A 27,799-nucleotide genomic window follows, 5' to 3' on the forward strand; every position below is an offset into this window, starting at 1 on the left:
AGCTAAAAGCTGAACTCTAACTGTATTTTGAGCTCCCATTTCCTGGGTGATAACCTGTTTGAATATATCATTTTATTTCATTTTGCTGCTCTTAATGTAATGGTACCTTCTAATTTATATTTTATCAGTCATCATATTTTATCAGTCTTAACCAAAGTACATAAGCTTTCCCCCTTTGGACCTGGTTTAAAGCAAAAAAGAAACCTCGGTCACTTCGACAAGCGTTCGTTATTCTGTAGCTGCATTTTATATAAGAGGACTAATTTAGAGCTGCCTGTGTTATCTCAATATTTTACATGTCACACAGTTTAGTTACAAACGAAACTCCTATTCAGTTAAATGCTAAATGGATTTCAGGCCTTTTGCCTGGAATCAATACTGTCATGTGTCTTAATGAACTCCATATGTCTGTAAGCGTGTGCAATCCTTCAAAACTCAGGTCCTTCTCACAGTAGATTGGCTAATCATAACGTTAACCAAAAGTTTGTGACCCTCAAGAGACGACTCTCTGAGCCACAACTCCGTTAAAGGCACAAAAATGCAATGTGTATGAAAAAATCATTTCTACATAATCTCCAATATTATTCATTTGAGTCAGCGAGACTTTTAACATCCTCATAAAAGCTCTCCTCTACCCTAGAAATAAATCTATTTACTATCTGTTTCTAAAGCCTACATTATAACAACATTCTAACATTATGTCACTGTGACAACTTATCCTAAAAATCAAAAAGAAATCCCACATTTTCTACTCATAAAATCTTCACTATTTTCCCCAAAGCATATCCTTTATTCCCACAGTTTCCCTTTAAGTTTGGTGTACAACTTCTTATTAACACCAGCAATTTATCTTCTAAACAGAATTCAGTTCATTTTACTCCTTTCTTTTAACAAATCCTCAGTTTTACTATATCTAGATTATCAAACAACCCCAATCATTATAAAATCCTAGTAAAACCCCTCTCTTTTTGACACATCTCATGTGGCAAAAAACTCAAAATGCTCCACCCAAGCTTAACCAATTAAAAGGAAAAAAGGTTAGTCATTTCATTTCTCAGAACAGCTCAGCAATTCTCCTCTCCGGTGTTTTGCTCCAGCCCTGAAAACCTGTGTTTAAGGAACAAAATCAATTTAATCATCATGTCAAATCTCCTCCAAATCGTTGCTCCATGGAAAGTCTGGATCCTTGGAACTTCCTGGAAACAAAACCTGTGTGTTAACCAGAACTTCACATTTCATACTCAATTTCCCCACTTATGATCCAACCTGTGTTATAACCCAAAATAAACTTAAACAGCACAGTTATTAGTCATGAGTTACCTCACTTAATGGTAACTTGAATCTCATCAAACAATGTTTCCCCTTTTAGCATTTAGCATTCTATAATGTAATAACATAATCCAACCCCAGTAAATAATTTTCTCAAAACAAACATCCACATCCCCAGAATTAAGTCTTCCACTCCTCCTATTTGTCAACCTTTTATTTATTTCCCCTCTTGGTCCCATCACTCGCATTCACTCACATGCATTCACACCTGATGTTTTTGCTGATCTGCAGCCTTCTGCGCACGTCATCAGATGCTCCACATCAGCAAAATGAGCTCAATCATTTGTTTTATTTCGCTTTCCTTTTTAGGAAAATAGTTCACTATACTTTTGACTGGATTGACACGCTGCAATCATTTTTTAGACAGAGACTTGCCGCCACTCAGTCTCTGATTGTAATCAATTATAATTCTGTAATGCCCACCTGATTTTCGTACTTGGTAATTTTGTCAACGCCGTCCGTTCACTGTCTTCCAGGCCTGCTTAAAACAAAAATGAAAAAAGAGAGCTGATTATTAGCTCATCAAAGTACAAAACAAAATCACCTGACAGGTTTTTTCCTGAGTGCACTTACTACTACAAAAATTTTTGGGGCCCTCTCAGACATATCCATGTCTTAATCAAACACCCTCTCTGGAAATAAAACAACAGCCTCAAAAATCTGAAACAATCTTAAATTTCACCCATTCAACACACTAAAAACCTCGCCAAAAGCTACACCGTTTCGTACACAACAATAACCCCGGTTAAGCACTTTACCATACTCAGATTCAGCCTAACACCTTACAACAATGTGTCAACACTAATTTATAAACCTCCTAATCAAATTTGCACCTCTGAACAATCTACCCCTCCTTTAAGGCCTCAAACACACACACACAGCAAGCTCCTCTGTCCAGATTCACACGAGCTCTCAAACTTTTTCCATACTCAGCCATATCTCAACAATTTAACTTGGCAAAAGAAATACATGTTTAAACTTTATCACATTATTCAATTATTTTCATTTTCTTCCTATACTAATCACTTGTTGTGATCAATCAGTGCAAGAGCACTCCTAAGTCACCCTTTTAAACTACTTTATTCAACATTCACACCATTCTATCACTCATACAAGTAGCAAGCCGATCTTCATTGCGTATGTTTGTGTGTGCTATTTTGCATATATGGCTTCACAGTCTCACAGACACTTTCCCATTCTCCAGTTAAAGAGTCAGTTTTCTCCGTCCCCCAATCACTAACCCAAATTTTACTTCCCCACCTTAAATCACAGCCCTGCTGGTCTTCCACCACCAGTTAGGGCTTGCTGTCAGGTTCCTGGACACTGTAAACAATTCAACCAGAAACTTGCCTTAACATATCCATTCATGTTAACCTGTAATTTCTTCAGACTCCTGCATCTGGAGAATTGGTCCGGGTCTGCTTTACTCCTGAAAATAACAAACTAAAACATTTTCATTATTATCACTGGTGCCTAAACGACCCACTAAACCACCCATTTCTCTTTTCTCTCGTCAAAAATACCAATTATGCCATGTATGTAAGCGTGTTCTTCCTTGCATTTTATGTTAATTGGGTGTAAACTGCTTCTTCATTAAATTAATTCATTGAGTTCTTCGTTGCCTTGCGATGTATTCATGTTAATGTACACTACGTGTCAGCTGTTTCTTCATTGCATCCTATATATTCATATTTAATTTATGCATTTCACCACTGAGCTTTAGATTCAAACTATCTCACTTCTGATCCATTTCAAAAATAATCTCACATGTAACAATTTGTATGTGTGTTTTCTATTCATTAAGGTAATGACAATTATTTTCGTTCATTATTCTCACCTTTTCTAATGTTTACCTCTTTGTTATGCTGTGGTGGACATCCCTAAACAATTCATGAGTTCAGGTTTCAATTTTCAATCCAATTATATCCTATATTCTCATGAGTCAAACTCGTCCAGCTTCATCTCTCACCGGTCTCTTTTTCATTCACAGTGTCCTGTTCGTGCTTCAAAGCTCCAGCAAACACAGTCTCAACTCAGCTGTTGTCTTCTTCTCTGTTTCTTTACAGTCTTTCTTTTAGATTAAGTCCCAGCATGGCAAAATATCACTCAATGTCCAGTGCTCTTCCACAATTCTTTATCCCACTGTTCAACTGTCCAGCCTGTATTTTCACAGTACATGTTGCATTACTCTTACATGCTGCTGCTGGTGTCGTCAGTCGTCATCAGTGTTAATGGATCAGTGGCACTGTCGTTTGCCTGCTGTATTCAAGTCCACGATGTTCTGTCGGTCTTCATCAGGCGATTAACTGTCCTTGACTGTCCCTTGAGTTTCTTCTCAGTTTCAGGGACAAAGTGAGATCAAGCTGCACAATTTCGAGCCAAAACTGGCTTATTTTCTCCCAATTCTGTTAATCTGCTCTTCTGCTGCTGAACTCAAGGTTGCAAAGTTGAAAGACGCCCACCTGTATTGACACACTAAACCATATAATTAGTATTATATTCATTTTTTCTTAAAGGCTTCATTTGCTTCATGGGCCTCATCTGTCTCTCTGTGTTCTTCCTGTACACACTCAGTTCCCATATATGGGCATGCAAAGTTCCTGTTCACTATTTCCTGTCGCTGCAGCCCCGGTACACAGAGCCATATTTCCTGTTCTTCAAACTAATCTAACTCCTTTGTTTTTTCTTTGTATTTATAGTCTACAGGCCCTCTTTTATTCTACTAAATCTTAGTCTAAAAACAATACACCTTCATTTCACTCACACACATTTAAACCGAGCTCTTTCACACATCATAACCTCACTCATGCGTTTCTTGAATTAAAAGCACTTGCAAACTTTAAACCTCCTATTTTACATCACAAAAGAAATATATTTCACACTCCTTTATTTCATACACCCCTTTGAAATGCTCTAACCTCTTTCAGACGCCATAAATCGTCTCACACACTGCCTTTTCTTTCAAACTCCCCCTTTTCACTTACTCAGACAAATCACACAGTCACTCAAATCAAATACTGACAGCATTCACACAGTTAAAATCACACAAAATACGCTTTCATACGAGTATTTTGGACATGCCTTCCATGATCAGAAAGAGCAAGTCAAAAGAAAAAAGAAAAAGAAAACTGAAACCTCTCATCGTCTCACACCCCGCTTCTCCACACACACACATAACTGAAAAATAAAACACACCAACATTTATGGCTCACGAAATATACATCTATCAAAATTCAGTCATTTACTATACATCCACACTAATATATTCAAACTGTATTTACACTCTCATAATACGCAAAACCAACCTGTTATATACAGGCATTTAGCAAAAAGCTCAATTCTGTCGAAATTGAAACCACCCTCTCTGCGCGTCCCCACTGCTCATTTGCATTTACACACACCATCAGTGCACATCCGGCTGTGCATTGCTGACACAGAGGCTGATCCTACTCATAGATCTCATATTTTATATTACAGACGTCTTTAATTACAACTGCACAGATTTTAGGCCTCTTAAATCCTATAAATTTCGACAAATTTACCCATAACGGTCCGACCGATAAAGTCCCTGACTTTTTACGACCAATTTTAGCCAGTATTCCGTCCCTGACGGTGGCGATTGCTAATGCCCTAACCAAATTTATCGTAGCCAAAAAGCGCAAATACCGTTCCAAACGGTAAAGTGGTCCAACCACTGGCTTATCTCAGGATGCCCTGTACCCCACGGTCAAGCCAAACCGAGCTAACCCTACTCTGTGATAGGTCAACAATGCGCGTCCACATCGAGGAGGGATCGCAACGTCCGGGCTATGCGCTTCTTAAGGGTCCCAGACTCCTCGTCCTAGAGTAATTTAGAATAATTTGAAACAACAATCTACACCCAAAACAGGATTAAGATTAAGGACAACCCTCAACAGTTTTGGAGATTCCCGAGTCCTCCTCGAATGTTGCCCGAAACTATCCCTAGTCGCCGCTAGGTGAAGGATAGATTTCTCTATCCAGCAGGGAGCGTCACCTCCGAGAAAGTTCTTAAGGGTTGCATAACCAATGGGACTTGAACCCACACAATGACCAAATTCCCTATCATTCTAAGAGTTCACTTAGCAGTCCAACTGCTTTAATTCTCTTTTCATTCCTTTATTCTCATTACTCAGTACTGTCACTTATACTTCATTATCATTACTTCAACCGGTAAACTTCATGAAAACTTCACCAAAATTAAAAAACAGACATTCACCAGTAATTTTCAGTGAGTAGACTTTAATTTGACATGTCCAATCTAGCACATTTTGGAAAATTCAACAGGTATGTGCCTTACCTTTGTTTAAGCCGGCTTGTCTCTCACTTCAGACCACTGACTCGTATCTGCCCATCTAATCACCACAGACCCTGGATCTCTCCATCTACACCACAATTCCCTCTCCCCGGAACGAGCCCCCAAATGTTAGGGTTCAATGTTGAGAGAAGAATCCATAAATAACCACAGATCCGGTCCGGTGTGCAATTAGACAGTATTTTAATAAACACATGTGTGAGTCCGACCGCTGTGCAGATTTCAGCGTCGAACTGAACTTACAATCATGAGACAAGGTTTTATAGGGTTGAGACAACAAAGCCCCCTCTTTTGCAAAAACAGACAAAGTACAGCTTACGTCAACTTAAACCACAAAATGTTCCATGAACTTTAACATAGCTTTAAAGAACATTGTCTTCGGGTCAGTGCTTCCCCTCAGCTCGTCTGGTGTCGCTCGTCTGGTGCACTTCCTCTAAGTACGTCGGCACACTTCTGCATTTCTGCCCTACCAAAATAGATCTACCATGGTGTGTGTGTGTGTGTGTGCACGCGTGAGGGCGCGTGCATGCTGTGTACTGCGTACGTGTCATGACCTCTCACTATTGGTGTCTGTATGTATATGTCTCGCCCTTAAATGCTCTCACATCTCACCCGTTACACTTCTGACCTTCACGTGACCAGGAGCCACAGCTCTTTAATAAGCTCAAATGCAATCATGTGTAAAAGATTAAAATCATTTTCATAACACAGGTTTTCCTTCTCAGATCTGCCAATATGTTTGCTCCTCCTAATATAGTCTAAAAGTAACCCCAAGCAAAGCAATTTGAACTTTCCCTATCAGTGATCCCTCTAACTAAGCGTGTGTGTCTCAACGATACATGCAGAATAACACCCTGCTCTTTGGCTTGCACTTAAACTCTGACTTCAGTTTCACTTCTGCAAAAACATGCTCTGCAGACGCGTTTCCTGTCTCATTTTGGCACAGAGTGTATTTCCCTGTCTCTGCCCTCTACACAGAGATCATAAAAGCATTAATAACATTTAAATTATAGATTCAACTCAACCATTTAAAATGGTTCTTCTTTGGACCTGTAATAAAGGCTAATATAATACCAATATGTTTGAACATCTGAATGCATCTAGGAAAGCAACATCACTATTAACACTGAAATGTTAATGATGATTATAAAAATAGCAGCAAATAATAGCAGGAAAATATTTCTATTCTCGATACTCTTTAGGTCTTTTAGTGTGGTGAATCCAACCAGTAAGCCCTACTCATTCAAATGGAGGTGTGAGGACAAAAGTAGGAGCCATTTCCACTGTCTCGTTCCATCTGGCGTCATTCCCCCTGGGAACAAAGCCGAAGTAAGAATAGACAGAGTGCACCCTCCATAACAATGATGGTCTTTTCGTTGTAAAGTATCTCACAGAGTGTGCTACCTCATTCCCATCTTGATTTTGTTTTCTCCATTAGTAAGTCTTTGGTTCTCTTTTTTTACCTTTATCTGTCTTTATTCATCTCACTCACTCCACTAGTTTTTCTTGAAGTAACAGTATATAGCATTATGACCACCTGCCTGATATCTACCCTCACCCCCACCACCACCACCACCTCTCTTTTGCCATGAAAATACCAAATAACTGTGATGCACTGGGTATTCTGATACCTTTCTATCAGAACCACCATTAATTTTTTGGGCAATTTGAGCTCCGGTAACTCGTCTGTTTTCATAAATGAGTCTTGGCCACCTCTGAACCTGTTTTGTCTGCTTTGTTTGCAGGTGTGTTTTGAGTATGTTGCCAAGCAGCTGGATGCAGTGGAGTCCTTCTGGACCTTCATGGTTGACACTCTATCGCTGTCTGTTCCCTTCCTGTGTGTGGGGACTGCTAGAGAACCAATCACCTATCTCGACAGACCTCACTTTGACTTTGGGGAACTGCTTATTGGTAAATGCAGTTTTAATATATACAAATGCAAAAGTTCAAATAATCCCTGATACTTATACCTTGTGCATATTTGCTTCTTTTGATGGTGAGATTAGAGGGATTTTTGTCTTCAACTGTATATATCTTTTGCGATCTATTTAATCTTAAGCTTGGCTAATGAAATGCAATAAAGAATACATGTCATTCAATACAATCTTGCAATTGAGCATAGATTTACTGCAGGTATGATGATGTCCTGCTCTGCCAACTCAGTCCCTGCCTGCATCAGCTGATGGCTCTACGAATGCCCTTCACAAATCCAATTGGCAGCTCTCACACAGGGCATGCTACCTAAGTTGCTTTAGCCTACCCACGGTTGGTGTGCATCTGCAAGCTGCTTTGCAACCCACTTCCAACACAGCTTCTCTTTCAGTTTATGCCTTAAGATTAGTAAATATACTGTCTCTAATGATAGGATGGTGTTAATGGCAGATGTGTTGCCACAATAGGTTTTTTTTTAAGAATAAATGAATCTATCACATTCTGATACAGATTACTTTGAATTTTTTCCATGTACTCTTAAAGGACAAAAAGTGGAACAGGCAGTTAATTTTGTGAATGAAGAGGACGAGCCCTTCCAGTTCTCTGTGGTTCCTTCATCTCTTTTCTGTGAAGACCAGCAATCGAGGCTCATATTGGAGCCCATGACCTGCACAGTGGCACCCAAAAACAGGTTAATGACTCTATAATCTTCATTAGATAACGATGAAATATGCTCCCCAATGGCATGTTATAGAAAGTCTAAGAGAAAACTGCATCAGATAATTGTTGTTGTTTTGTGCAGGTTGCCGTTATTGGTGTCGTTCACACCTTCCTGTGAAGGTTATGTGAGTTTCAAAGTGGTTCTGAGGGTGAAGAAGAAGTCAGAGCCACTCACACTGATCATCAAGGCTGATTGTTTCACCCTAAGCACTTCTGTACAAGTTGAGAAGCCAGAGGGGGGCCTCAAAATGATTTCCCCCAACCACCAAGAAACTCTGGACTTTGGGGAGGTCGGCACAGTTTGATGATACAGACAAAAAATATTCATATGTATATATGTACAGTCACCTTCCTTTACATGACAGCTTAGAGCTTCCTGTGTGTGTGTCTGTACAGGTGGGGATTTCAGAGCAATCCACTTTTACTTTTCTGGTGTCCAATCTGTCAAAATTCATCCTGGAAGTGAACTTTGAACTAACGGGTCCCAAAGCACTGCAACACCACTTAGTCACAAAAACACAAAATGCTGCCATCGATGCTGGGAAGCAGCTGCAGTCTTCACTGTGTTTTTTCCCAGGGTGCATTTCCAACCTCAAAGACATCAAACTAAATATCAAGGTAATAGGCTAGTGTGGATTTTTACAGAGATAACATGCTTTAAAGGATCAGCGAGGCTTTTAAGTCTAAAGGAAAACATCATGCTTGTAGTTCTCTTTTAAGACAAGCTCATGTACATGTAGGCAGTTTGGATGAAGTTATCATTTTCATTAGCAGTTATTGTTATACCATAAAAATAGATCATCTTTTAGAACTAAGTCTTTCTATCTGAGTATTGTGTGATGTTTTTTTTGTTTCCTTGCTGACAGTTTAACCAAAAGGCATTTCCAGTGGAAATTGGCTGACATATCCTGAGCATAACCATGTATAATATCCACAAAAATTAAAAGGAGGTTATACACTGCGGTAATATTATGTTGAAGCACAGTACGTATCACTCGGCGAGGCTCCTGCCTACGGTGGCCGTAATGCTCCCACAATCCATCAAGCGGTGTGGCTTTGTAGCTTATCAAAGTTGTACTAAGACATTTTTGGACAGATTTTCGAGCGCCGTGTACCACATAAAATCGGTTTGAGGTCTGTAAGCACAACCAGAATACATACATAAGGCGCACAGGATTATAAGGGGCACTGTCGATTTTTCAGACAATCAAAGGATTTTAAGAGCGACTTATTTTCCGAAAAACACAGTAATAATGACGGCCCGCTTGCATGCTCTACCAAAAAATGTGCTTTGGTGTGTATCTGACGGATGAAAGCCAAACCAGTTCCACATCACTGAAGTTGCAGCATTTTTACAAACCAATTCTGGTTCATCTGTCATTCATTGATCCGCTTTCGCCCTTCTCATTCTCCGTCGCCGCCATGCTTTTTCTGCCATGTGCGTATGAAAACAAAGGCACTGCGCATGCACGTTTTACCCATATTCTATCGCGACATTTTATTTTCTTATCGTTGCCTAACATTATACTGGTATTACCGTGAACGGTATGATATGGCCCAGCCCTAGGTGTGAAAGATAATAATTATTGAATTCTACTTTCTGGGCATTTCCGTTTCCCCTTTCTGATGTAAATTTCTTCTTGATTCATCTCATCAGGTGAAACGTGGGCCAATATTTGCCTTTGATATAAAAGGCAAGGCTGTAGCACCCAGTCTCGAATTCTCTTCTACCAAGCTTAACTTCGGGAAGTGCTTCTTGTACTGTCCTGGTATGGAACCGGCAGCTCAGACTCTAGTGTTAAGGAACAACGGCAAAAGGGACATCAGGTGTGTTTAAGTCACAGAACCATAAGCATGATTTTTTATGAATTAGTGAATTAGAGTTCTCATATTTATTAATATAATATGATATAATATGTAATATTAATATTATATTAACACATAATGTTTTGCTGCAAATATCATCAAAGCAGAACAGATTTATTTTAAAATGTGAGGTAACTGACATTTGATATTTCTGGATTTATGGTAACTTAATGTTAAACAGTTCTTGTTTGAATTCCAGTTTTTCAAGGATTCAAGGTTCTTCAAACATTCAAATGATGTTACTGGTTTTACTCTTATCTGGCTCGTTGGCTGATCCTGTCCTGGCCAACTCTGCATGATGCGTGGGAAGAAGAGGGAGACACTGCTGTAACTTTGCATGAAGCAGATCTTTAATTATTTTCATATAAGGCAGCAACAGTGCATGACTGTAACACTCAAACATGTGCACATTCACACACTTTACAGTTGATTACAGTAACTTAATGACTGTGTCAGCCCTTCATGGTGGTTGCAGCTCACTGTCACATAATCTTGTCCCAGGCTTCCTACAACAGGAAGTAACATCACACAGAAGGTCCAGAAACAAGAGGATCATTTAGAGCCTGATTGATAAATTACTTTTAATTCAATTTCGAATTTTTACTCAGCATTTTTTCAGTGTCGCAGTTTAAAAATAAGCTTCTTTTTTAACTGCTGCAGCAAACCATGGATTACTCATTTACACTCTGCTCGAATCAGCCGGTTGTTGTATTTGTTGCAGTTTATATGTTGCCACTGGGAAACTGCAGATTTTGATGTTGCATAGTTTATTTCTGTTTGACAAACTTTGCAAAATCAACACTCAGAACATCGTAGAGGATGTTTCTCCTGCCTCTTCTTTACTTTTTAATTTGTGTTTATCATTCGTCCCAAATACAAATACTAGCATATCGCTAATATCACTGATAGTGACGCCACCAATATATCAGTCAGGCTCTAGTTTCATTCAAATTTTTGTTTTTTTGTGTCAGGTAACTCTGAGAACAGCACGTTGCTGTGTAGATAAACAAAAATTTGACTCACAGAATCTGATCCTTCAAAGCTTGTGCCTTCAGCAGGATGCCTCAGTTCTGTTTCTCTCCACGACTCAGTTGTTACTATAATCAGAATAAATGAGATTTTGAGAGTCTAAAATTAGATTCCTGTCTGTACTCCTCAGCATCCAGTGCCAGTTCAAGAACACTTCTTTCTTGGAGATGGACTTCCATGCAGATATTTTGTCACCTGGTGGTGTAAAAGAGATACCATTCACCTTTTATCCTCGTGAGCCATGTCAGTATCACGAGAAGCTCACCTTCATCTTAAACAGCTGTGTCACAAAACAGGTGGAGATACTGGGGCAGGGCATCGAGATGAAGGTGAGAATCACTGTGCATGTGCCGGACTCAACAACTATATTTAGGTTTTTGGTCAACTTGGCCAGTTTAAATAAGAATGTCTTCAGTTAACATAGCAAACAAGCAAGCAATTTATTTATATAGCACTTTCAGATCAACCCCCAGCTGAACACAAAGTGCTGTACACTTGACATGCCAGAAATAATACACTGAACAAGTTAAAAAAAAATAAAAATAACATAAAATAAAGAAAAAATATAAAAAAAATTAGATGATAATTAAAATGATATTTAAAATAATAAAATTAGCACAAATAGCAAAAAAATAATAAAATAGTATAAAATGATAATTAGAATTACATTTAATACAATAAAATCAGGGTCAGACTGTGTCATAAGCCAAAGAGTAAAAATGGGTTTTAAGACATGTTTTAAAAGTGGACAGTGAAGGGGCCTCTCTAATGTGCTGGGGCAGATTGTTCCACAGATTAGGAGCAGCAATAGAGAAGGCCCTGTCCCCTCTGAGCTTTCTCTTGGACCTGGGTACCTCCAGGAGCAGCTTGTCAGCTGACCTGAGAGACCTAAACCTAGAACATAGATTGAATACCCACCTCACAGTGGTTATGGATGGATTAAAAGGCATCTTTTAGATCTAATATAGGGTTATATCAATATAGCATTTAACTGTATTATATGTTTGAAAAAAGCAACTTGAACACATGTAGCATTTATAAAATCAAGCTACATATTTAATAATTTTATTGATATCAGATTTTCAAAAACCTGGATCCAATGTGAAGATGCTCTCATGTCCACTGGCTTCATAATTTGACTATAAAATGTATCAAAATCAGTATGTTTTTAATATCATATCCTGACTTTGTGTCCTAGCTGGAAGTTGAGCATCCAAGGCAGAAGAAGGTGAAATTGGGACCTCTGAAACTGGGTCAGAAGATGAAAAAACAGGTGGTTCTAGTAAACCACAGCAGTATCGACCTTTCTTGCACCCTAATGCTCAGCACAGATACACCAATTGATCAAAAGGTATGCAGACAGACAACACAGGCAAGATACACATAAACAGCAGTCCACTGGAGAAGCACTTCATGTCACCCTCTCTCCCAGGATCTGTCTTTCAGTCCAGAAGGTGAGCTGAAGCTGAAGTCTACTGGCGGGTCATGTAATGTTCAGATCCATTTCTCACCTCATCAGCGCATTCGTCCCTTCACTGCTGAGCTGCAGGCAAATTGTTTAGGCTTGATCCAACCCCTGCTGACCATCCAAGGCTCTTGCCAGGTACATAAATTTCACTGTGAGACAGATGATCTGTTTCTTTATGTCTCTTGATCAGCACCAGCTTCTAATCAGGAGTAAATTGTCACATAAAATATTTTTTAATAAACCTTTCCTTCAGACTTCCTTTAAAAAAGTTCTGACTATAGACTGTATTGCTAATATGAATTAAACTGAATGCTATGATCTTATAACAACGATTACCGTTAACATAATTCACAAAAAACTACCAGGGTGTCGAAGTTCAGCTGGACCAGGACTGCCTTTCCTTTGGAGCTGTGGTCCAGCACTGCCAGGTCAAGAAGAAGATTGTCATGACAAATACTGGAGACAGTAGTGCCAGGTAAGGTTAGACGCTACCAGCAAACAAATCTCCACACAGACACACAGTATTGTGTTATTGCAATCAGGTGTCACATGCACAGGATTATATCCTCCTATTTGCTTTTTACTTTTCAATCCACCTTCTTACAGGTTTAACTGGAAAACAGAGGATTTTCCTGCAGAGTTGTCCATTGTGCCATTAAAAGGATTTATCAACCCAGGGATGGAAGTTCCCTTTCAAGTGATGTTTGCCCCTGTGGAGCTGCGTAATGACACAAGATATGAAAACCTGTCCTGCTTTGTGGAGGGTTCCTCCTCACCCCTCACCGTCACTGTCACTGGCTCCTGCATCGCCACCTCCACTAGCAGAGAGGTTTGACTGAAGCACCTTTTCAGACAAATACAGTGTTGAGTAATATAGTAAACAAACAAAACAAAACAAAAAAACTGATTTGATCATTGGATAGTTACTTGTTAAGAGCTATTTCAGGTTAACTGAATGCTTTTGAAGAACAGTGAGGATGAGAATGTCATATTTACATGATGCATGTATGCGATCTAACTTTTAAAAACCCCTGACTTACGTGTGTAAGTGATGTATTATTTGTGCTATTAAGTTAGAAGTGAGAGAACAGTAATCTTACCTTTCTGTAATCACGTGCAGAGCAGCAGTGCTGTATGTATTCAGTAAACTAACAATGCATTTCTGTTTCCATTTGATTATTTTAAATAACCACATGGCATGGCATACTCTCAGGTTTCTAATAAAGATCTGCTCACTCACTTGGGACAGTGTTTCCAGTAACCAGTCAATAAATTCAGCATTGGCTACATCATATCTATTAAGAAAATGTGGAAAAAAACAGATAATACTAATATGTAAATGAACTAATTGAAACCAGATAATGACACTGATAGGTTTGTAGCTTAAGCCTATTTGCTGGACCGTTGAAGACAATGTAATTACACAGCAAAGCAAGACACGAGTAGGCAAAGTTCTTTATGTTTCTCGTGCACGGGAGAGAACTGGACAAACGCCGTCCCTTCGCTTGACCCCAGTTTCTCTCGTCTGCTCCCCCGTAACACTGCTCTTTTATTGAGGTTACATGAATATACATAGGTTCATTAACATATGACGTCTACATACACACAAAGAGTACCTTGCCTGTGCATTTTGTAAGCGTGTGTGTGTGTGGGGGGTGTCAGAGTGTGACCCCATAAAGACTTCCCTAAACCTGCTGGTCTGGAAGTCCAGCAGTTCATCTAAACAGAGTAAAACAGATATAGATACGTTTATCCTAACACAAACAATAAGAGAAGGTATGCCCTCTCCCATGCTCCCAGGATGTGGGTGTGAATGCCAGAGCACTCTGGAATGCACATAAAGCCTTTGCAGACTATTAAGGATCACACATCCTATCACTACACAATCGATTATACACCTCTAAGCATATATGAGTAGATATTTCTAAGCATAAATGACAATCAACAATACAAATCTGACAGACACAGTAGTAAAGAAGACTGTCAGTGTTTCAAATTGTAGGGATGGTTAGAGGTCAACATCAGGCGATGTGAAACATATATAAGAGTTTTTAAAAAATATTACTTGGCTTCAATTAGCTCAGTAACACTAATGGCTACAAGAAGTCTATCTAGAGAATGAGTTGAAGATAATCTAATTTTTTTACCATAACACAGGAATTAATTTCTCATATCAGCAGATGTAGCTCAGATGTGGGAAGATTATGTTTTGACATCAGAAGTTTAAACTTCACACATCATCTGTTCTTTGTAATGTCAGTGCCTTTGAGCTGTCTGTCACTGAACCGTTGCTGCCATCTCTCTGTGTGCAGGTGGTGAATTTTGTTTGCCCAGTTCGTGGCTCTCACACTCAGACCCTGTCTGTGCTCAACCCCACAAACCAGTGTTGCAGCATCGCACCTGTCATTGAGGGTGAGCACTGGAGTGCTGCACTCTCTGTGAACTTCGAGCCCCACCAGAACACAGCATTCACAATCACCTACCGACCTATGACCATGACTGCTTCTGGAAAAAAACATCAGGTAGAGGAGCAATGCCATTTTAGTGGCACTGAGTTTAATATGACATGCTGTATGTAAATATGATTGATTGATTAAATGGATTTAATCCCTGAAAATTGTACATTTCTCCTTCCTTTTGCCTCAGGGATCAGTCTTTTTTGCTTTTCCTGATGGGACAGGCATCCTGTACTCTTTGCAGGGAACTGCTGATCCTCCTAAGGCAGAGGACACTATTGTGCACGAGCTGCCGGCAAAAACTAGCCACGCCGTGCTGCTCCCTGTGCACAACTGGCTCTCTAGGCAACAGCGGTAAAACACTTAAGACCACATTTACTAATCAGGGCAAAAACACTGAAAGGTGTGGTTATATTTATGGGGAAGTTGCACTGTTTTCTAAGCACGGGCACAGTCAGTTCATTTTAATATGACATGCTGAATCTGCAAGGTTAGCACAAAGTCAAGAGATGATATTCAGCTAATTTACTAACAGGAGAAGTTTGTTAATGGCACCACCAAATATTGTTTATTTATGTGTAATAAAACTTTAATAAGGTAAAATGTGTTTTTGCAGGTTATTAATATAATTGCATTGATCAGAACAAACACAAACAACCGCTTCAAACTAACAAACAAATGCAAAACATCAAAATAAGAAATGGGCTGCTATTAAAACTTCTTGAGGCATGATTACTGTCAGAATAAGGTCCAAATTCAGCATCATCATCCTTGCATTCTCTTTTTTCTTCAGCCATATTTGTTGAAATTCCTGCCACAGAAGTCACAGAATGTTGAAAAGAACCTAACGCCAAAAATTGAAATTGAAATTTTGTTGCTGCTGATATTGCGTGTCTCCTTTAGTTTGGAGGTCCCAGGTGGCTTGGTATAAGTTTTTATCACATCTTTGTCTGCATTTCCAAATAAAGTGACACGAGTGCACAAATGTCTCCTAAATCTCTGCCATGCCTTGTTCATGCAGCAGTAACTGACAGATTCAAGTGTAAAAAATAAGATATACTTTTTTTTTCTCCTGCTTTAAATTGTATGTTGCCAACATTATAAATCAGTTATTAAATATTTAGCAGCTAAATATACCACTGTCTTTACCAGCTAGTTTTTTTTACTATGTGTATGCTGCCTAAACTGACCCAGAGATAAAAACTAGCTGGGTGAAATGAAAATAGAAATTTTAAATATTCTAGCGCTTTAATAAAAAGTAAAGTGAAGGAAATGATCTCAGTCAAGTCATGAATGTTCTCATCTGTGTTCTCAGGTTCCTTGTGCAGCTAGAGATAGTGAAGCCTGATAAACCAGATGCTACAGTTTCCCTCAGGGGCATCAAGTTCATCGATGTCCCCGCCCATGCTAACAGGGACTATGAAATGTCTTTCTTTACATATACAGAGGGACAGTTTAACACCAAGGTTTGATCAAACATTACACATTTCCAGATCTGACATTTTTTACCCATCATGACATCCTTTGATCTTTTTCTTTAGGTGACATTTCGTAACCATGAGACAAGTGAGTACTTGTTCTACCTCGTTACCTTCAAAGCCACGTCTTCAGGAGTCCTGTCCACCATCGAGCTAGTGACACCAGTTCGCCGGGCGGCCTCAGCCACTGTTCAAGTAGAGAACCCCCTGACCACAGCTTCCTGCCTCACCACTGATTGTAAAAGCCGTGATATCATTGTCCCACCTCATCACACGGTGCCAGGGCAGTCCAAGGTGAATACTGAATATGTCTTCCATCATACTTGGAAAACAAACAAACAAACACAAAAAAACCCCAAACTGTTTCCATAAATAAACTCTTATTGGCACTGTCTGTGAATGTCTGCCTTTCCTTTTAGGGTGTTTTGCCTTTCGAGTACAAGCCTCTGCAAGCAGGCGAGTCTACAGCACGTCTAACTTTGTTCAGCAGTGAGCTGGGCCACTTCCACTACGATCTGCTTCTCAGAGCTCTGCCTCCAGCACCAGAGAAAACTGTGCACTTTAACGCTTTACTGGGACGCAGCCACACCGTCACTGTAAAGTTTATCAACTACGCCCGCTTCAAAACCTCATACTTCTGTAAGGTAAAAAAAACAAAACAAAGAAGAAGAAATAGCCCTCTTCTGTCTTTGTATACATTCATGCTAGGAAGACTTTATATGTGTTCAGTGTCAGACTTCATCACTTCTTATGACACCTTTTTATGTGTTCTTTATAATTTGTCAACACACAACTCAGTGTCTGCATCTTTCTGTCAGTTTTAAACTGGAATTTTCTCGTGTTATCTCTCTCCTCCAGACTGATTACCCAGACTTTATCGTGGACAAGAATGTGAGTGTAACTCCGGGTTTCCACGCGGGCTCAGAGGCCAGCGTGGACGTCTGTTTTGAGCCTTCTCAACTGGGAGAAGTGAAAGGCCAGCTCAGCCTGTCTTCAGGAGTTGGTGGAGAATACATATTTCCCTTACACGGGTTATGCTTGCCCCCCCAGTCTCAGGGCCCGTTCAGCATTAAATCCGGTGGGAACATCATCATCCCCTTCAAGAATGTGTTCCTGCAAACCACACCTTTCTCTTTTCTGGTAAAGACCAAGTAGAACACCATAAAACATATTTAGCCTGGAACAGATTGCAGAATTGTGCAACCCTGTCTATGTTTCAACTGACTACTGCTTCTCTTTGATACAACTTTCACTTTAGCATCTTTTCTTTTTAACATTGATAAAATGTTTCAGTTTAATATATGTGCTTCACTTAATAGCACAGCTTATTTTCATTTGATATAACCTGAACCTTGTTTAAACCTATAGGTTGACAACCACAATTTTACAGTCAAAGGAGGGGGAAGCATCAAATCCAAAGAGATTCAGAACATCCAGGTGTCCTTTGAGGCTCCTCCAGATGGCTCTCCAGGGCCGTGGTTTGGCACCTTGACCATCTCCAGTCAGTGCTCTGAGGGCCACAGGAAGCCCTACTCATGGGTCTGTTACCTGAAGGGCCACCGCCCCGAGTTATTATAGAAACGTGCAAATATAGAAGGACAGAGATGCAAACATGAGTGCAATGAAAAAGTCCTTGATTGCCAGATTGTACGATGGTCCAGTTGCATCTGCTGACAAGTGACTTATCTGAAGCTTTATTAATATTTTATTGCCAAAATCCAGAATATTTCCTTGTGTATTGTGTGATTCAAGTAATTAGCTGACAAACCTGTCAATAAATATTTAACAACTGACTGAATAAATCCTGCAAAGAAAACTTGGAGATGCCTGTTACTGCACATTTATTACCACATGGGGGGAATCATGAGTTCATTTGAACAGTACATGTGGTCCACTGATAGGTCCAGTTAGATCACTTGACTTCCTTTTTGTATCATAATGACCCATATGTTAACTTTTCACCTAAGTGAATTCATCCAAACTGGCCTGTTTACTGTTAGACACATGGCACATTATGGGGAAAACTAGCTATACAGCAGTAACTTTCTTATTACCCAAAGTTAGAGCTATCACATCACACATGATGAGGAGCTGCAGTGTATATGCAAAATACACTCTTTTTACTTCATGAGGAAAAACACTTTGATACACCCTTTGCCAGACTGTTCTGGTGGCCCACTCTTCCTCTTTTCACAGTGGAAAGAACAAACTTAATTAATTAAACCAAAGTGCACATAAGATGTAATTTACAGACTTGTGCTTAATCATTTATTGATCATGAACAATAAGCCCAGCTTTACTGCTTGCAACAACAAGCCAGAAAAAACAACAGAAAAAAACCCACACAACACAAAAATGCAATAGCCCTGTATTGCAGTAAGTCACATGGTACAGTTGTAGCAAAAAATTTTGAGAATGACACAAATATTGGTTTTCACAAAGTTTGCTGCTTTTGTTTTTATGGTAGCAATTTGCTTATAATGCAAAATGTTTAGAAGAGTGATCAGATGAATTGAAAAGTCCTTCTTTGCCATGAAAATGAACTTAATCTAAAAAAAAAACACATTTCCGCTGCATTTCATTGCTGCCATAAAAGGACCTGTTGAGATCATTTCAATAATCTTCTTGTTAACTCAGTTGAGAATATTGACGAGTACAAGGCTGGGGATCATTATGTCATGCTGATTGAGTTATAATATAGCAGACTGGATGTGTTCAAAGGAGGGTGATGCTTGAAATCATTGTTCTTTCTGTTAAACATGGTTACCTGCAAAGAAACACGTGCAGCCATCATTGCGTTGCATAAAAAGGGTGTCACAGTCAAGGATGTTGTTTGTACTAAGATTGCACCTAAATTAACCATTTATCGGTTCATCAAGAACTTCAAGGAAAAAGATTCAATTGTTGTGAAGAAGGCTTCAGGGTGCCCAAGAAACTCCAGTCTCCTAAAGATGATTCAGCTGCGGGTTCGGGGTGTCATGAGTGCAGAGCTTGCTTAGGAATGGCAGTAGGCAGATGTGAGTGCATCTGCACACAGAGTGAGGTGAAGACTTTTGGAAGATGGCCTGGTGTCAAGAAGGGCAGCAAAGAAGCCATTTCTCTCCAAAACAAACCCCATCAGGGATAGACTGATATTCTGCAAAAAGTACAGCGAGTGGACTGCTGAGGACTGGGGTAAAGTCTCTAATAAAGCCCCTTTCCGATTGTTTGGGGCATCTGGAAAAAGGATTGTCCAGAGAAGAAAAGATGGGTGCTACCATCAGTTCTGTCTCACGCCAACAGTAAAGGATCCTGACAGCATTCATGTATGGAACTGCTTCTTAAGCAAGCGAGTGGGCTCTCTCACAATTTTGCCAAAGAACACAGCCATGAATAAAGAATGGTACCAAAACATCCTCTGACAGCAACTTCTTCCAACCATCCAAGAACAGTTTGATGAAGAACAATGTCTTTTCCAGCATGATGGAGCACCGTGCCCTAAGGCCAAAGGGATAACTAAGTGGCTTGGGGTCCATGGCCAGGAAACTCTCCAGACCTGAATGCAAATGAGAACCTGTGGTCAATCCTCAAGAGGCAGGCGGGCAAACAAAAACCCACTGTTTCTGACAAACTCCAAGCATTGATTATGAAGAAATGGGTTACCATCAGCCAGAAGTTGATGGACAGCATGCCAGGGCGAATTGCAGAGGTGAAAAAGAAGTGATGTAATTGTCAATAAAAGCCTTTGAAACTTATGAAGTGCTATATTTCAGAGACACAGAGATCTAAAAACAATGAAGAAGCAAACTTTTGCTAACGTTTGTGTCATTCTCAAAACTTTTGGCCACGACTGTAGTACACTGACTGAGAGCAATGTCCTGACATCAGTATAACTACTAACATATTGTGACAACTTCTGATTATCCATAAACATATGACTAATATGTGGTGAGCCAGAGAATCTGCTGTAGTTCTGCTTTGTCCACTGGTTCTCTTAAAATGTAAAATTAACTGATATATCAGAAAAGGCAGTCAGCAGTTGGACCTCAGTTCATGTGCTAAATTATGTTTTCCTTTTTTACAACAGGAAGTAAATCTGTTTATAAAAGTGAACAGTATATAGCTAAGCTACAACTCAGCACTGCAATGCTTTAGCTAAATAGGTATTCAGAGAGGAATAAAACAAAAATAAAATAATAAAGAATAAAGGATCAGGAGTGGGTATTATGGTATTTTTTCACAGACCCACGGCAGAGAATCCCTGCATGAACGATCATTCCACAAAGCTTTTCCATCTGTCCAGATATGAGCACAGTCCTCTTCACCCCACTTTGGGTTTCCACCGCCATTATTAGGTTGGCCATGTGCCCAGTACCTGACAGATCAGTGAGCACAATTATTATCTTTGAGAAAAGAATTAGATCTGAAACATTTATAAAAGCAAGAAAAAAGATGAAAACATTTTTATAACATCAGTGATTACAGATGATAAAATCAGTTTCCTGGCTTGATTAATCCACTGAATTTATGGATCTACAAACTCTGTAGCTGTTAAGAACAAATTGCAACAAAATGCAAAACAAAACTTGGTGAAAAAAATAAGCTGGTACTATGGTAGTGTTGGCTGGTGTCTCCTATGTGTGCTTTTTTTTTCTGTTATTCATTTTTAACTGTGTGGTTAACACATTTGACTTACACAAATAATATCCCCAGTTTAATTCCAGGAGACATTTACCCAGGTTAAAATCTGTGCTAAATGAAAACCCTGTGCTTTCACCCGCTGTGGTTACCCCATGGGAAATAAGGAAGCAGCTAAAAGTACAGTCTTCATTCTAAAATGCTTAGTTAATATCATGTATGACCACCATAAGGCTATCAAAATAAGTCAATTTTTATGATTTTCAGCGACTGACATCTAAGTATATTAGCAAGTTTATTTCTGAGCAGCATGTATTATAAATATAATTAATATAATCTGCCAAAATGACAGCTTACTTCAGATTAAGAGGAGTTCCGTCTACCCATTTCCATGTTCCCTCTTCTTCTTCATCATTTAAACCAATCCAAGTCTCTCCTTTGGTGAGCTTACTAAGGTACTCCTGTTCAGAAAGAACAAAAACATGAATTCCCATTTGGGAATTTAGTTTATTTAGTTTATACATACATTTTAATGAAATTTGCAGATTGTCTTGGTGGAGTTTAATAAACTCAGCCGCCTGCTCTTTGCTCCCTAAAATATAACAGGACACTGGAGTAAAATCTCGACCATCTCACACTTCTGTTTAATCAGTTTTCCGTTTGATGTTTATTTAGCTGTGTGAAAACTATAACTTTAATCTCAGCCAAACCGATTGGATGTTGTCTCTACTGGGCTGTGGTGCTGACACTCACTAGTCCCCGGCCTCCTTCCTTCCACTTAGCGTACACCCTCAGGGTGCTGGACTTGAGGTGAAATCCTCCATGCATCTCCTCCTTTGGCCAGCTTATTATCCCAGCAGGGTACCTGATCACGGGCAGAGCGTAGGTGTTGACAGCCCGGATCTTGTTCTTATCATTCAGCTAACTCCTCAGGACTTTCCTGACACTCTGCAGGTACTTGGTGGTTGCAGCTTTTCTAGCGACCTCTTCATGGTTCCCATTTGCCTGTGGGATACCCAGGTACTGTAGCTGTCCTCTATGTCTGCAATGTTGCCTTCTGGTAGTTTGATCTCCTCAGTTCTGACTACCTTCCCTCTCTTTGTTACCATCCGACTACACTTCTCCAGTCCAAACAACATTCCGATGTCATTGCTGTATATCCTGGTGGCGTAGATCAGTGAATTGATATCGTGTTCACTCTTGGCATACAGCTTGATGTCATCCATGTACAGGAGGTGGCTGACGATTGCCCAATTTTGTAGTCGGTATCCGTAGTCAATTTTGTCAATGATCTTATTCAGCGGGTTTAGGCTGATGCAGAACAGTAGTGCATCTCCTTGGTAGATCCTGCACTTGATGGTTACTTGTGCTATGGGCTTGAAGTTGGCCTCTAATGTATGGGCTCTAGTGTTGTCCGCCACATCCCCAATGAGTTCCTGATGAAGGCTCTTAGGGTCCTGTTGATCTTGTATAGTTCTAGGCATTCCAGGATCCAGGTGTGGGGCATTGAGCCATCAATCCAAGCAGCGCACAGGTTGCTCAGCCTAGTCTTGCAGTCTCAGACAACAAACAGCTCGGTCTACCAGTAGCTTCTTTTTTGTGCCTCGCTCATGTATTGAGCCATAGCTTACCCGCTATGATGCCTGACAGGAGCTTCCATGTGGTGCCGAGGCTGGGACCAGTCCTTTCTGGGGGTATTTGGGAATCAGGACTGTCCGGTCATCCATTCCAAGCGTCTCTCATCGACTCAGTGAATACTCAGCCTCTTCAGCCAGTAGGCGTGGCCATGTTGGGGTCTGGTGCTGTCTAACTCTTCACTGTGATGATTACTGGACCATGTTCAGGGTCTGTGATGATCACTGCGATGGTTAAATCGCAGTAAGGGTTACTGGACTTAGATGGATTTATATATTTAATATATTTTTATATTTTATAGTTGCCCTTGTATATAGATCCACAATGTTTCTGTTTCAATGTTTCTTACGCATACAGCATGTATATAGTTTCACTCACATATATGTATACATATATATTGCTTTTTATTTTATTTTATTATTTATTTATTTATTTTTCCCTCGTTGTATATTGTTTTCTCTTCTTACTTTTGCACCTTTGTGGTCAAGCTACCCAATTTCGCTGTGCAAGAAACTGCACAATGACAATAAAAAGCTCTAAGTCTAAGTCATGTCTATACACACACACACACACACACACACACACACACACACACACACATACATATGAAAACTTTAATTACACATTATGTAGAGAAAATCCTGTCCTGTCCTGTCAGATAGACTTCTTTTCCACAGTGTCCAGAGTGAGATGGAGTAATAGCTGTTTCAGGGTTTAATAATTGCTGGGACATAAAAATATGTATAGTATGTTTGTTTGCTTTGATGTAAAATTTCAGTTTTATAGTTTTTCTCCTGATTTGACCCACCCTCTAGTTCTCATCTAAAGATGTATTTGCCAAATCAGCTCATGAATGCAATTGTAGTTAACAATTAAATATACAATATATTCAATTATAACTGGCCCACAAAATAACTTCATATGTCAATTATTATAGGTCCGTTAGTTTTTGGGAGCTGAATCTTCACCCCTGCTGAGACTCCATGCTGAAAGCCTAAATGGAAGCCTGTCAAGTAAAAGTGAAGAAAGGAGCAAAAACGAGACGCACAGCATACCGGAGACCGCAAAGCTGAGTGCAGAATTGATCAAATTAGGAGCTAAAATAAAAGACTAAAGTGATAGCAGTTTTTATTTTCAGCAATTTTCCATTGTGGAGGACAAAAGATTTCAAACTTGTCCACGCCTTAAACCTTATGTGTGTTTAATCTAGTAGTAGCAAATGCATAAAAAAGGGATTTATGAAGGCACTGAATAAAAAATTGCTTCCTTGAAAACAGCATTTACAATTTAGTATTGAATGAAAATAATCTATATACAAAGTGTCTGTGAATGGCAGAGATGCATGTAGCATGTACCACTCAGACACTATTGCTCAGTGTCTGAGTGGCAGAAAGCCAGAATCTCAGCTAAAAGCTCACAAAACCACTTCAACAACCACCACACCGCTAAAAGTAGACATCTCACAAATTCCAAAACTGCAGGTTTCATCACACTCAAAAGTAATGAATGAGGGGTACGAATATGAATATTCATGTATAGAGACAGTAAAACACATAAATATGAACTGTACCTGTTCTTTAGTGCAGTCAATAACCACCAGATCTGCTCCTCTGACTCTGCAGTCCTTTCTGGCTGCATCCCAGGAAGCAGAGCTTCCAGAGAGGAGATAGCAGCTACAGCTGAAACTACTCCATCCTGCAGGACATTGTTTATCTGGAAGAAATTAAAAACAAGTAATATTTCAGTAAGGTTAATGAAGAATCTTTAATAAATCAGTTAATGAAATGAATGAATAAATCAGTTATCCCATTGAGTAATCAGATAAAAAATACTTCTGTTTTATTAATGGACAATAATAAATCACAGGTCTTTTAAAATGAACTCCTCATCAGTTTATATTTTAGAAATTCCAGTTGCAACTCTTTCAATGTATTTACAGGCCATATTAAAAAAATTAAAATATTTTAAAAAATTCTTAAATGCAAAAATAAGTATATGATGTCAAGTGCAGTAGTGCCCAATGAAATAATACAGCCTAAACTAATCACTGCAAGGCTTTAAACATTAATAGGAGGCAAAAAAAGTATTTTATCTCCTGGATGAGGTGGATCTGGTGTGTGTTCGTGTATACATGTTTTTGTGCCTGTGTCTGTGTGTTTAAGTTTTCTAGTAAATGTGTTGTTGTAAGCCTTTAGAGGAGCATGTGGTGGTTGCAATGAAGAAAAGAGAGCAGATCAGTATTCTGATATTTGCCTTGTTCACTTTTTTTACTAGCCCACAAAAAAAACCCATTTATATTGATATTTTGAAATACAAATACGTATTAATGAATATTTTTTTAATATTATTTGACTTTAAATCTGAAAATAATGTTATAAAAGCATCTTCTATTTACGTCAGAGTTAGCTAAATAGATGGTTTGATGTTAGCTTCCCCCCACCTTAATGAAGAGGGTGAGCTCAGGCGGAGTGAAGAAAGCATGTTTGGTCTTGGTTTGTTGCATCCAAAACAGCAGCACTTTTGGCTAAAACTTAACTGGGAACCTGTCAGGAGTCCTTAATGAAGCCAGCTGTTCAAAAAGCTCCACCATGAAGAGAAGTTATTTGTAGATGTTCCCATCTGACTTATTTGGTTCACACAGCGAAAATCTGCAATAAAGCTACACCCGACTAATAAAGCTAATAAAGATAAAATATGCAGATGAACTGCTAACTTAGCCTGATAGGATCGTTAGGTTACTTCCTGAAATCATCCCTCTAATCTAAGGGTGTATCTAAGGTGGGGGGTGGGGGGACATGGGGTGTACTAGAAAATATTTATTTCAAGTGTTTCCCAACATTATCTTGTATATTTAGATTAATATCATATATGAATAAATAAATTTTTAATTTAATAATTTTTATTTAATTTATTGTATTGTATTTTTTAAGAAAAAGCTTTTTAAACTTTTTTCTTCTATATTTATTATATATCTTTATATGTGTAACCACTAAATTATATTTCTCATGTTGGGTGATCAGTATGTTACAGCAACCAAAACATAAAAAACACAATAACTCAATACAATAAATACAATTTCACAAAAAACACATTTTGAAAAGTTAAATGTTATACTGTGTCAATATCAATCATTCCAAATCCAAATTCTAACTTTGGTGCAACCATAAACTGTATATAAAGGAGGGACATCTCTGAAAAGTGAGGCCAATCCAAAAGTGCTGCACATTCCTCATCCCATCTATCAGGGCAACAAGTGGCAATATGCTCCACACTGTGGCTCTGGTGTAAAAATTTCATATCATGAAATTAAAACTTTTAAGGTTTTGTTTTGTTGAATTGCTGTGAAGAAAGGCTGTTATTATCAGTCTCCTGTATGTTAACATCTCACTATTTTTTCCTGTCTTTCCCACAGTAAAAGTAGAAAATTTAAAGTAACCACAAAACTGCAATCTACCTCATTTTTGTGCAATATGTTTAAAAGTACCAGAAATGAAACGAGATGCTCCTAACTTCTAGCAACTGGGTGAAACTGATAGAAGGTTGTGTTTAGAGACTTAGTTATTTGTGAATCTCTAAACAAGCCTCTAGATCAGAAAGTGATGTCTCAGTGAAAAGATGCATCACTACTGAATCAAACATGACAAGTAGATGAAACAAGTAAAATAACAGTTAAAAAAAAGTTTTAAAGGATATTGAGATAAAAATGAGAATATGTCAGTGTAAGGCCTATCAGCTTCCTTTTCAACTTCCTTAATGAAAAAGCATTAAGGGTACTTGGTGTGGATTCAATAATTTTATAAGTTACTAAACACCATTAAATAAGTTTCCCATATATGTCGATGAAATATAGCCCTTAAATTATATTACTACCAGTCAGATTTGTAAATGTAAATTAGTGATAAGCATAAGGTACACTGCTGCACTGCAGCTTTATAGTGACAAGCAGCGATACTGACAATGGTTCATATGATATTTTCCTAATGACTGAAATTTGATTTTGAAAATGTGTTAAGTCAGAAGAAAATAATTGCATCATTTGTTTGGAAACTGAATCACTAAATTTCTGAGAAAAACCTTTTAGAGACACAACAGCTCACACAAGGACTCACTCGTTTTAAGCTCTTCAGTCTTTTTACTCAGCAGATCTCGCTCCTTAGTCATGGAAGAAAGTTGGTTACTGACAGCAGAGATGTTTTTATTCAGAAGGTCTCTTTTCTCAGCCTCTGCTGACACATGTTCAACTAAATTGTGGTCTGAAATAAAAGGAAATAATATTGATGCTTTGACTGACTAAGACACAAAAGATCTAAATAAAAAATATTCTAAAATTCAGATTGTAATTTATGAAACATTAATTATATAAACTAATTTTATGCTTGTACAAGTTATTGTTGCTGTGATCTTGTCGTCTTCAAGATGATTTCAAGAGGTTCTTGAAATGGAACAATCGAAAGTTGCACAGTGCATTCCAAATTTCATTAGAAATTAAATTAAATTAAATTAAATTAAAAATAGCTCTTAATCATTCATATGGTGCCTGATGATCAGTAGAACAACTATCCATGAAAAGCCCAACTCACAGAAGAAACTAAGTGTGATAAGTCCAACCAGCAGGAAAACAGTGAGCAGGCTCAGGGAGAGAATAACACCCAGATAGAAACTTCTCTTAGAGCTCCTCTGACCTGAAAAGAAGACAAAAGAACAAGGAACCCAAACAAATGTGCAGTTGTAATAAGAAATGTTATAACCTCCTTGTTCTATCACATCTTTTTTACCTGTGTAATTTGTTGAAGGTGTTGGGTTGTCAGGTTTAATGCATTCATCATTGGCATATATTGCCTCCATTGCATACATGGATTTGGATTATTTCGGAGAGCTCAGCTCTGCAGCACAGGATGAGTGAAGTGTGAAAGTCTCACTGGTTTCAGTTTACTCT

At 38.8% G+C, this 27,799-nt stretch overlaps 2 protein-coding genes across 2 annotated transcripts in view; one reads left to right on the forward strand and one right to left on the reverse strand.

The window, feature by feature from the left end:
* hydin (HYDIN axonemal central pair apparatus protein) overlaps positions 1-18,433 on the forward strand; it is a 59,972-nt gene extending 41,539 nt beyond the window's left edge. Inside the window, exons 76-93 of the mRNA XM_039600497.1 lie at positions 6,865-6,991; positions 7,408-7,573; positions 8,138-8,285; positions 8,397-8,604; positions 8,711-8,932; positions 9,972-10,141; positions 11,340-11,538; positions 12,408-12,560; positions 12,642-12,812; positions 13,043-13,152; positions 13,284-13,506; positions 14,990-15,199; positions 15,324-15,487; positions 16,449-16,599; positions 16,675-16,905; positions 17,031-17,255; positions 17,470-17,751; positions 17,980-18,433. Coding sequence (XP_039456431.1) covers positions 6,865-6,991; positions 7,408-7,573; positions 8,138-8,285; positions 8,397-8,604; positions 8,711-8,932; positions 9,972-10,141; positions 11,340-11,538; positions 12,408-12,560; positions 12,642-12,812; positions 13,043-13,152; positions 13,284-13,506; positions 14,990-15,199; positions 15,324-15,487; positions 16,449-16,599; positions 16,675-16,905; positions 17,031-17,255; positions 17,470-17,751; positions 17,980-18,189 — 3,370 coding nt within the window. The 3' untranslated portion in view covers positions 18,190-18,433. The remainder of the gene's footprint in view (positions 1-6,864; positions 6,992-7,407; positions 7,574-8,137; positions 8,286-8,396; positions 8,605-8,710; positions 8,933-9,971; positions 10,142-11,339; positions 11,539-12,407; positions 12,561-12,641; positions 12,813-13,042; positions 13,153-13,283; positions 13,507-14,989; positions 15,200-15,323; positions 15,488-16,448; positions 16,600-16,674; positions 16,906-17,030; positions 17,256-17,469; positions 17,752-17,979) is intronic.
* A 473-nt stretch (positions 18,434-18,906) lies between these two features.
* LOC120433707 (hepatic lectin-like) lies at positions 18,907-27,761 on the reverse strand. The gene is made up of 6 exons (XM_039600462.1): positions 27,639-27,761; positions 27,444-27,545; positions 26,973-27,116; positions 24,434-24,576; positions 21,586-21,689; positions 18,907-20,965 (listed from the first exon to the last, which is right to left on the reverse strand). Exons 1-6 carry the CDS (start codon positions 27,715-27,717, stop codon positions 20,815-20,817), a joined length of 723 nt encoding a protein of 240 aa, XP_039456396.1. The 5' UTR covers positions 27,718-27,761; the 3' UTR covers positions 18,907-20,814.
* Positions 27,762-27,799: the final 38 nt, after the last annotated feature.

The sequence above is a fragment of the Oreochromis aureus genome, linkage group 16 (genome assembly GCF_013358895.1).
Source record: "Oreochromis aureus strain Israel breed Guangdong linkage group 16, ZZ_aureus, whole genome shotgun sequence".
Lineage (NCBI taxonomy): Eukaryota > Metazoa > Chordata > Actinopteri > Cichliformes > Cichlidae > Oreochromis > Oreochromis aureus.